This window comes from Cyrtonyx montezumae, unplaced genomic scaffold, assembly GCF_038088225.1.
Source record: "Cyrtonyx montezumae isolate F1298 unplaced genomic scaffold, pur_monq_1.0 scaffold_10, whole genome shotgun sequence".
In the NCBI taxonomy this organism is placed as follows: Eukaryota; Metazoa; Chordata; class Aves; order Galliformes; family Odontophoridae; genus Cyrtonyx; species Cyrtonyx montezumae.
Genome location: NW_027071826.1, coordinates 39,774,826 through 39,786,032, shown reverse-complemented (window position 1 = coordinate 39,786,032; position 11,207 = coordinate 39,774,826). Strand labels below are relative to the sequence as shown.

Below are 11,207 nucleotides of genomic sequence, written 5' to 3'. Positions count from 1 at the left end.
TCCTCTTTTGCCCCAGCTCTGGTACTCTGAACCCATCTCTGAGTTAACTTTTAACAGCGGCTGATTAGGAAACAATATAATTATTTTCTTTTTACCCCCTGCAGTAGTTTCTCTTAGGTTAATGAGTTAATTCACCTCACAGAAGCTCAAACAAGTGCCAAAGATGATGCAAGGGAAATGGTGTGAATGCATGGCCCCTAGCAGAAAACAGAAGGGAAAACAAGACCTCTCCTTTCTGGCAATGTAAGTTGTTGATTAGTGTTCTTCCTTGGGACAAGAGACTCAATACTCAGTCAGAAAGTTGGTCGTTAGTGGCTTAGATATATGTCACTGGAGCTATTCCAGGAGGTTTTGAAATAAGACACTAAGATACATAAATATATGAAACTAAATTTTAATGAGCTGTTTGAGTAAACCAACATTGAACTGGCTAATAGCAGTTCATTAAAAACTGTTTTTATACAATTGCATTGAAAGTGGATGAATTTAAAGAGGTAAAAAATAGACAATACCTGGAGGAATTTCTTGGTAACAACTTCCAGATGCATGCTACAAAATTATGCAAGTTTCCCGAACGCAATAACAATTAAAATATGACGTAAAAATGCATATGCTACAGGCTTAATTTCACAGAAATTAACAGAGCATAAATTAATCAACAGTTTAAACAATCCTTTTAAACATCATTTTTAATGAAGGGAAGGTCCTCATGTCCTTCCAAAGAATAAGGACTGCTTTATCTTTCAGAAGTTGAGATTTAGAACAAGTTAAAAGATTCAGCAGAAAAGCATGATCAGCAAATGTAAATTTGTTAAAATACTAATTTTTAAATTGTGCAAACAATATGGTTCTCTTCAGCTCTTTGAATGTGAATTTTCATTCCTCCTGCTGTTGTTTTTGCCAGTACTCATAAATAGCAATGATTGTTCAGGATCTCTTTGTTTTAACTCTTTTTCGTCATTGATGTGTCTGGTCAAAATTGGCTGCCAGCGTCTGTCAGTTCAGCTGAGTATAAGAGCACCCCCTTCTGGCTTCAACAGCATGAGATGGAAACTGGAACTCCTATAATCATGTAAGAAGGTATCTGTTGTAGGGAAAACAAGATAAAAATGAAGATTTACGTGGTTTAATGGACGTGGTCAAAGGTTGGACTAGATGATCTTAGTGTTCTTTTTCAACCTTAACGATTCTTTACTCTAAAATTAGGTATTTAGCCATAAGAAATAGGCAAAGAAAGATTAATTCCACCACGTTAGTATTACCTATACAATTTCAGGAGCTGAAGAGCAATTTTAGAACTCTTCTCAGAGGCCGTGGGGTAGCTCTGTGCAGGTGTGGTAGGCAGATGTCCCTGCATGCAGTGGCAGCACTCCAAATACCTGTTCACACAAGGACTCATTTGACAGCAAGAGTTCTGTCCCACTGCTTCCTCTTCTAGCGTGGGCATAACAGCTAGTGCTCTGACTATATGGCTGTTTTATGTTCACACAGCCTAAGACCCATTTTTCATCCCTTCTGATGCAAACACAGTGGGTGGACAGAATTATCTGATGGGCCAACTCCGTGCTACAGGTTAGCCCTTTCTGTTTAATTAGACCACTACTTTGGTCTAGGGACTCCCTTATAATCTCAGTAACTTTATCTTCAAACTTGCTTAAGGGAAAAGGGATGCCAAACTCTGAAATATTATGCTACCACTGTGTTTTGCCCTACTGTGCTGCCGAAAACTTATGTGTAAATTGTTTCAGAGAGCCTTCTCCTTCTATTACACAAAATACTGCCTGATCATATTACATATATTCTTTTCCTTAAAACTACTGGTTATGAAAACCTTGAAAATATTGATCATTGCTGCATTAGAAAACAGAAATTCACAGCCTCACTGTATGATGTAAATGTGATACTAATTAATTCAACATATTCGAATTACAGGAAGTCATTTCTGCTTAAGAGCAGAAAAGTACACCAAATAAGTGGCACCACTGAGAAAAGACTGAAAATAACCACAAAACAAAACTTGATACTGCAAGCTGAGGAACAGAAGGACATGTTCAGACATCTCTAAAAATTAGCATATTAGGATGAGGTCCTTTTCTTTCACTGTTTTCATTCTGGTAATGCTCGATATACCTTGGTTTTAAAAAGCAATTGCACTCAGAGCTGTACATAAAAGTGTCACAATAGGCACAGGATACACAATATATATCCTTCCAGTGCACTGCATAGTAAGGAAGCATGATTTCAGGTGTAGATGCAACTGCAGCAGTAACAGAGCAGGGAGAGTTGTGAATTTTCTGTTCTCTTATCTGAGTGGGAAAGCAGACTGAACAGATGGTGTCATCTGTAGCCTCTCTCTGCAAACAGATGATTTCTACAGATAAACACACACCTGAATATTGCTGTCATTCACAAGATCCCATTTTCCCCTGCTGGATGTTTTGAAGGATCTAGCCCATGCTGCTTCATCTGCACTGCAATATCAAATAGGTAATCGTAGCACTCACACCTAGAATTAAATGGAAAAACAGGTGAAGTGTAAAGTTAGGCTCAATAAATTCAAGTCTTACTGCTTTTTATGGTTAACAGTAACCTTCCTTGAGCTGTACATCATCAGTGTGATAGTCTAACTGGATAGCTGTTGCCACTCACTTCCACTGCTGCTGAATGGAATGTCAGCAAGGACACCTCAGTACCTTCCAGCTACATGATCCCGATGTGTTGCACTTCCAGCAGCAAATGAAGAAATGCAATTTCCAACTCCCCCAGAAAAAAGGGACTAGAGAAGGCTGCATGAACAGTGTTGACAGGTGTCATATAAAAGCATAAGTTATCTGTTGGGAACTCTTATCAGTCAGAACAGATTGGAAAGAAAAATCAAACAGGGAAATCGTGGGTGAACCTAGTGAGTTCAGTGAGGCCAGAAGTTTATGAATATTCTGAATCACTGACAATAGTCAGGGACACAGCACAGCGAATAAAATGTTGAGATATAATAGCAAAGAATACCATATTCCTTAATTGTACTCACATTGTTTTGGCTTTTTCCCATGTCTCCCCCCATACATAAACTCCATGACGTCTGACCAAAACAGCACAAGAATCCGGGTATTCTTCCATTGCTTTTGCCATTCTTTCCTTGAGATCCTTCTCTTCTGGTGTATTCTCAATAATGGGAACCACCAGTGTATCATCATATCTAAGAGAAAAACAGATTTAAATATATCTTAAAAACGAAATGAAATGTTTGGAAGAGTGAGTGATCTATCTTATAGCTCAGCTCTTCCATTACAGAGAGCTTTTCCTTGGCATTAAGGTGTTAGCAGATTCTCAGCATTAGAGATTTTTAAGCTCTTGAGTCACACTACAGTAAACGAACTCAGGAATATTTCCCACTCTCATGATCTGTTGGCAATATCTGAACCACACTTGAGGCACAAAAAGAAAATAATACTTTAATGTATTAGATATAGTCGTTTGTTCATGTATCATCACTTTGTAGTCGGGTCCCTTTGCAACTTTTTCAGACTTTCTTCATCCTGTACTGGCATCGCCTACAAGCTTGATCTCAGATTAAATTATTCAAAAGAATCACATCACAAAGAAGGAAACAAAACTGTTTGCTGGAGAGCAGGAAAAAATTGAATTTAGGTAGTCCAAAAAGCCCCTGGAAATAAGATTGTCCTGCTACGGCATATAAATAGAAAGTAAGTGTCAACACATGAAAAATAAATTCTTCTCTGATTGAGTGGTTGGTGGGCTACATGTGATCTTAAGAGAGCCTGAGAACCCCAGTTCCAAAGACAAGATGATGCATGTTACTCAGCACTCAGTGGAACTTGCCTAAGAGTTTCTTGTGAAGGAGATTGGGATATTTGGCATTGTTTGAACCTTAATTAACACTGGCAGAAACTTGTTTAAATAGTTTTTAATAAGTCCCCAGTTCACGTTCAGATTTATCATTGAGATCTCATAGATATTTCAAGAGTGGATGCTAGCAGATCTTACATAAAAAAAATAAAAAAACACATAGGGGAAGCAGTGGTAGAATTAATATAGCCTGTACTTCATATTAAATATTTACAAAATGAAGAGTTTTCATGTCTTAGTTTTCAATGCTGATGCTTTTCCCAAAGAAGTCTATAAAACAGTGAGGGAAGAAAACTGTTTGTAGGTTTGACTCTCATATATTCTAATCATTAAAATTAGATTTGGAGTGTGTGCTACTAGTTAGGATGTTCCAACTACAGGATTGGTTTCCTAGTTTCTACTTTGCACTTGGACATTAGTTTGGAAGCAGGTATAAACATCATAAATTGATTCCTGATCATAACCTTTTCTTTAAGAATTATTAGCTATATAATCCACAGAAGACTCTTTCAGAGTTAAACTGTAGAGATAGAAAATATTTTACTGAAACATAAGGAGCCTGCAAAATACTTTGAGATAGTCTGAGATTTTGAAAGCTATTTACTATAGATTTAATTGTACAGAAGGCAAAGGTGTAATTACTCCAGCATTTTCAGGGATCATATTTAGGCCAGTAAATACTTCTGATTATCCTATCTGTAACATTTTCCCAGATGGATTCCAGAATTGATTTTGAACTCAGTGTGCAGTGTGGTGTGATGAAAGGCAATGGAACTGATCTTGGATGGGTGAATATGTACTTAGCAAACATGTATCTGCAGCTTTGATATTTCCTTTTTTCTGATATGCTAGCAGGATGACATAGGACAATTTGTACATACGGAGCACGATAAATACAGTGTTTCCTGACTAACGTACAGGAATTTTGGTAATTCACAATGCAAATTCAAAAAAAAGTTGTTGTTGTTTTCCAAACCAGTGTTAGACAGTTCAGTATAAGGGATGTTTTTACTAGGAAGATCTGTCACATGAAAAATAGAAATGCTAAATGCTAACAAGAAGGCAAAGCTGGCAAGTCAACCAAAACTCCAAATAAAATATGCCCAGGCCTAAAATCACGTGTCAAACATACTGTTTCCTCCCTCGCCAGAGGACAGTTGTTATTTGAAAAAAATTACATTAAAAAGTGGAAAGAATTTGGGATTTCAATTTTTCATCTAATAGTCACATTATATAAATGTTGTTTGCTGGTCTCAATTCAATGCTCTGTGGGTGGAGTCCTCTAAACAAGCCATCACACATAATTTGGAATAACTCAGCACTTACCTCAGAGCTTGTCCTTGGAAAGTAACAACATTATCTTTAATGAGCTGTTTATTCTGATTTTTCTTTCAAAGTCTGTCAAGTAAAATCTGAAATCCTCTACTCTCTTAACTTGCCCTAAACTAGCACAGGCAGTGATATGTGAAGTCCACCCAAACACAGTTTGTACTTTATCAAACCAGGCTGGCTACAGCTTCAGTTTAACATTGTATAGATGTGCTAACAACTCTGTTCTTGTGATATTTGTCAAGACATGGCTCTTGATTTAGTTTGTTTCTATAGCTCAACAGACCATAGTAACTTAGACTTTGCAAGACTTTATCTCAGATCTCTTCTATAAGCTTGAGACCTTCTTAGGGGAATGACAGACTTATTCCAGAGGTCTTGCTACTACTTATTCACAACACGTTATATTATACACTTGAACACACATAACTCAAATTACTCATCACTTCTTTTGCTGAAAACAAGCAGTCAAATAGCACATCTCTGCTCCTAAAAACGTACCGGTAATAGCCTCCTGAAGAACACTTCTGGATTCCTTTTATCATCTCCTGATGGGTAATAGTGAACTCACTCCCTGGGTAAAGAAGGGTAGCCATCACAGCGGCCTTGGAATGAGTATGTATCACTGCACCTGCTCCTAAGAAAAGAAAAAGAGAAAAAATATTGTTTTTTATAATATTTAAAAGGCATTTATTAAGAAAAAATTGTGAATGTGCTTGACTCAATTTTCTTTGCCTCTTAGCAAATGGTGATCTGCTGTATTAGAAGAAAAATGCACAACAGCCTAAATATAGGTAGGAAAAAATTGTTCTTCTATAAAGGATAATTATAGATTTTTAAGGACACCAGCATCAACTTTTGCTCAGTAACAAATTTCAGAAGAAAAACTATTAGCATGAAAGCAAGGAGAAACATTCCTCGTATAGTTTGTGTCCTGCAAAAAGTGAAATGCTCTAACAATTTTATCATAAATCTGTGATTCCTAATGGATTTTCAAACTTATTCATAAAAGTTAAATATTTTTATTGTATGCAAGCAGTATTCCTCAATTATCAACTGATTCTCTGAAAAAATATTTATCTTACTGTACCACGATGGAAATATAGAAAATAACTGTAATTAACTTTACCAATGTGGCTGCAGAATTGCCAAAAATATGAATTTTTCTCAGGCACATAAGGAAGTTTCTCATGCACGAAGACTAGACTAATCTCCTTAAATCCCTTTTAAAGCAACAGATGTAAATCTTCCACATCAGAAAAAGATCTCTATTACTGTCCAGCTGCAGGCATGGTGATCAGTCCAGGTGCACAGAACATCATCTGCAGCTCAAGTACACTCAACAGCTTTTCCCAAAGTGGGACTGCAAACCATGCTGCTACCTAAACATATCAGGTAATTGCAAGAGATGAGCCGTCTGTAACATCTCTGACACCAGAAAAGGAAATGGATGCCCAACTGGAAACTGGCATTGTGATTAAAAACTAAAGAAAAGCCTCACCTTTCTTTCTCTTCATAATTTAGGACCTTTGACAACAGCTAAGGCTTGTCAAAGACCTCCCATTCCCTCCAACAACCTGTTAATAGACTGTGCTAAAAATCAGTATTGGAAAGATGATCTCAGGTGTAGTTTTGTAAGAAGCTGTACAAGAGGCTTAAGGATGTTACTATGGATTACATTCCATTTTAATGTGTGCCTGTATAAATTTATTTATTTCATAGGCCCACGTCTTTTTCACTGTGACTTTGATGCATAAATAATCTGGTACTGAATTTTTACTTTGTTGACAATGTATATACATCATTTCAGACAACAGTAAACGAAAAGATTTCCCACATACCTCTCATGGTGTAGGCATTCATAAAAAGAGGTGTGCACTGGCTTTTCTTTAGTTTCTTGTGTGGTGGGGGACCACTGATGTCCTGCTCGTTCATGTCACAGACAAACATATCTTCCGGCTGTATAAGAGAAATTATTTCCACCTGTGATGTCCTGAACAGTTTTATTTTCCTTCTAAGGAGATATATACATACAGAAACATAACATATTTATATAGAATGCAAAAAATGCTGTAATAGGCTATATTTATTCTATCCACTAACACTAATTATCATTACTGTCTAAAGTAAATGAATATTTGGTACTGTCTTCCAGTACTGCTGTCAAGGAGATGTCTGCAAAACTAAAATTTTCTAAGGAGATGGCTTATATCCAAATAATAGACCATCAAAAGCACAAATGGAAAAGTAGTAACTTAATTAAAAAAAAAAGTAGCTCTACAGAAGCGTTACTTTTGCATTAAGCAGCTAGAGCAGGGAATTGTCTGTGGTAGAAACAAAATTGTCTCATTAAAAAAATTAACAGGAAATACAGTTGCAGGAGATCTCTCTTACTCATTATGCTCAATCCACTGCTGCTGCCAGCAAAGAGCAGAACATCACAGCCGTGCCATATTATGCCTTTTCCTGTCTTGCTAATTTTCCTAGCGAGCACTACACAAAACTTCAATTTTTATCAGCATAGAGATTCCTTTCACTTTTCATTGTATTTCCCCTCAGATCTGTAAACCAACAAATCCCTTCCAAGAACTGTTGGTTTTTTTTTTTTTTTTTAGTTTTTTTGCTGTTCCAGGAAAGAAAAGGCATAAAATAGCCAACATCACCTTTTCTTGGAGCAATCCCACCTATTTACTGAGATCGAAAGAAAGATTTCCAATCACTCAAGACAAGAAAAATGGTGTTAATGCTTAATATGTGAGTACTACAGTAACTTGAAACTGTACTCAGATAGTTATAACGCCTTTTAACCTTTAAAAAGAAATATCTGATCTACAGAAACTTTGTCTTCTTTTCTTTAACCCATGCTGGCTGCAGGCTTGCCTGGTAGCTGAGAAATTACATAAGAAATCCAGTTATTTCAGGAATGCAGTCCATAGTATTAAAAGTCTAACCTTACGTAAGGAAAAATAAAACACTACACATAGGTAATTTCACCCATCTGAAGATGAGCTCTAAGGTAGAAATACAGCTAAACATACCTGTATTCTTTCCTTCTGGACTCCTGAAGGAGCGATGTAGATTTCATTCCTAAGAAAATTTGAAGATAGGTAAAACTATTAAAAAGCAAATGTCTTTCTAACAGCATGAGCATTAGAGCTCTAGATTCACTGAAAATGAAACAGCAAAACTGACCATGATAACAAGAGAACAAATTTATTGCTCTTTTATTTTTAATAATTTTTAATAAATACTTTCATTTTTGTTGTAACCGTGTAATTTACATATAGTTTTAAAATGAATTTGTATGTTTATTGCATTAAAAAATATCACTTAATACAATTAAGTGACAAATTCAAGTAGAAGTATATCATTTCTTCCAATGCTTACATGAACAAAATCCAATAAAGTTTTAATTTAAAATTAAATAGTTTTAAAGTGGCATCTGAAATATTTTTAATAACAGCAAAGAAAAATAGATTGCTATCTCATATTTAATCACTCTCTGATTTCAACAGCAGTGCCTTAAATTTAGGAGCACAGAGACATCTAGTGAATAATTAGCCAAGTTACAGATGTACCTCCTAAGAAGTGTGAGATGTTTCAGTTTTTTTCTCACTTCTATAGAAATTAATCATTCAGACTGTGAAATACAGGACAGCTGACAAAGAATTCTATATCCAGTTTTAATAATGCTATCCCATATCTTGGCATCTTCACTCTGAGTTAGTTCCTAGGAACACCGCAGTCAGTAATTATGATCAGGAGGCAAGGTAAAACTAGTTGCTAGAATTTCAGTTGTTCCTATGGAATGATTCTAGGCTAGTCCACTCACTCTTTGCCTCATGGCTATTCATTCTGAAACATACCTTCAGCTAATGCAGGTATAAAAATAAGTACAGTCATTCAGATTACTACTCCTGCCATGTAAGATGCATTGGAAGCTACTCAAATACTTATTTCAGTGTTGTCTGAGCTACAAAGCGATAGAACTGTTGAAGAAAGCTGTACTACTACATCAGTGTATTCTCTGTTTGAAGCCATTTGTCTTGTCAAAACGAACATGAATTACATAGAAACAACAGAGAAAATGGCCCATATTTAGCTGCTGGTAAGCAATCAGCATTATAAAAATCTTTCTATAGATGAAGAACTTGAAAAAACAAGAATTAATCCTCGTGTCGCTCCTTTGATTATTTATTGCCATTGCTTTGTTTGCAAAATTAGGCAGGAAAGTGAAATGACTTGCACAAAACCATTAGAAAATCACAAATATTAGTGTTTAGAGCTTTTATTTCAGATATACATTTACAATATATACAAAAAGCAATAGCTTGTGTTGTTTTTTTTTCTTACATATGCTGCGTGTAAGCGTATGTCAAAAAAATGAGAGATCAGAAACTTTTAAGTTACAGTGTCACAGCACTCCATGATGTGGCAGTGACAGACACTAAAAGGTATTCTGCAGAGTGAAGGATTCTCTTTTTTTTCAGTAGCTACTAACAGAGCTTCTGTTTCCATCAGAAGCTTTAAAGGAAGAATAGGGGGTAATGAACAGTTAAAAAGCAAAGTGGTGCTTCTTAGATACACACTAAAAATTGTTTTGCTCTTGCCTGCGTTGCTATCAAGTAGATCTCCTTAGAAATTCTCTTCTGTAGAATAGTACTTTCTTTACTGAACAAAAATATCATGTCTGCAACATGTCCAGGGTGGGATTAATATCATCTTACCACTGAAACATTTGTGTAATCTAATCTAGATTCCATAGTCAATGGTATGAAAAAGGGAAAATTACATGTTCCTTAAAAGCTATTAGTTTACTTTAGAGACAGAAGAAGGATAGAAAAAAAGTACTCTGAATTTTTTTCTCTTTTTCCATTGAAAGGATCTTAATCATTAACTCAGGCTAGACATCTTCCTTTTTGTTTTAATCTGTGGTAGTGTTTCCCTTCTAACTTCTTCACTAGCTCCTGACTTTCGAACATTTGCCATGGAACAGCACTGCCCTCACCCATTACAGCCACCCTTTATCTGTAAATGTCATGGAACGATTGGAGTTGGACTTTTAAAGAAGATACAGTTTCTGCTTTTCTACCGTTACTCACCCATGTTTCAAGCTGATTCCTCCACCGGTTCCTGTTACCCAGCCTAAACCATAAAACAGTTTACAAAGCTCTGGGATAAGATTTCTAGGATGTAATTCTTCCTAAAAAGAAATCGGAAAAAAAAATAATTAAAACCCACCAGAAAACTCAAAGTTCTGAAGTTCATTTTAAATGGGCACTGCTCACACTTCAGTACACCAGTCCAATTTATGAGATCAGTTTACAAAAGGGCTGCCTTTGTATAATGTCCTCCTTGCTTTCACTTGCATTATGTCAGTGCAGTTTTTATTTTCAGCAGTAGTAGTTATGGTAATACGCAGGCTATGTGCAAAACAAACTCACTCGTAAGGGTGCAATAAGGGAATAATAAAGATGTAAAACTGGAGTAAAACGTGTCTGGTTTAAGGCGCTATACAGTAAATAAGCAATGCCTGAATTATATATGCATATATGTTCCTTCCACAGATTGCTTTGAAATTACATATTGTCCCGAGAAACAAGCATAGAGCAGCACAAATGAAGCTGCTGTTCTTTCAGGCTGGCCTGCAGCACAGGGGGACGTGGGTTTAGAGACAGCCACGAGATCGCCTCCCGCTCCAAACAGTGACAGCAGAGCAGCGGGCCGCTCGCGTTCTGCTGCAGCGAGGGCAACAGAAACAGCGTGACGGCAGACACGTTTACCTAAGGCCTCGCCTAAAGCTTAGCTCGTTGTGGACAAAGCCCAGCTGCCGCGGCCGCCCCCTCGTTACCTGCGCGGAGTCGCGCCCGTTGGTGAGCTGCAGGCCGCGGCCACACGCGGCAGCCATGGCGCCGCTGCGTGCGCCGGGTCCTGCCACGCAAAGGCGTAACCGCGGCCGGCTGGGCGGGGCTTTTTGCGTTCAGGCAGCGCGAGAGGCAGCCCCGCGTCGG

The 11,207-nt window shown here is 37.1% G+C and overlaps 1 protein-coding gene across 1 annotated transcript; it reads right to left on the bottom strand.

Annotated features, from left to right (window-relative positions):
* Positions 1-378: 378 nt before the first annotated feature.
* On the bottom strand, positions 379-11,106 carry APIP (APAF1 interacting protein). Its single transcript, XM_065754976.1, has 8 exons — positions 11,048-11,106; positions 10,299-10,399; positions 8,235-8,283; positions 7,038-7,155; positions 5,698-5,833; positions 3,029-3,196; positions 2,390-2,506; positions 379-1,084 (listed from the first exon to the last, which is right to left on the bottom strand). The coding sequence occupies exons 1-7, from the start codon at positions 11,102-11,104 to the stop codon at positions 2,407-2,409; spliced, it is 729 nt and encodes a 242-aa protein (XP_065611048.1). The 5' UTR covers positions 11,105-11,106; the 3' UTR covers positions 379-1,084; positions 2,390-2,406.
* Positions 11,107-11,207: the final 101 nt, after the last annotated feature.

Bases quoted from the DNA above. Each gene is read 5' to 3' on its own strand.
- APIP (XM_065754976.1), bottom strand. From the start codon at position 11,104: ATGGCTGCCGCGTGTGGCCGCGGCCTGCAGCTCACCAACGGGCGCGAC. The intron at 8,284-10,298 runs GTGAGTAACGGT...AAATTTTCTTAG, and splicing joins GGAATCAGCTTGAAACATGG to GAATGAAATCTACATCGCTC. The intron at 7,156-8,234 runs GTATGTTTAGCT...TCTCTTATACAG, and splicing joins TCCAGAAGGAAAGAATACAG to CCGGAAGATATGTTTGTCTG.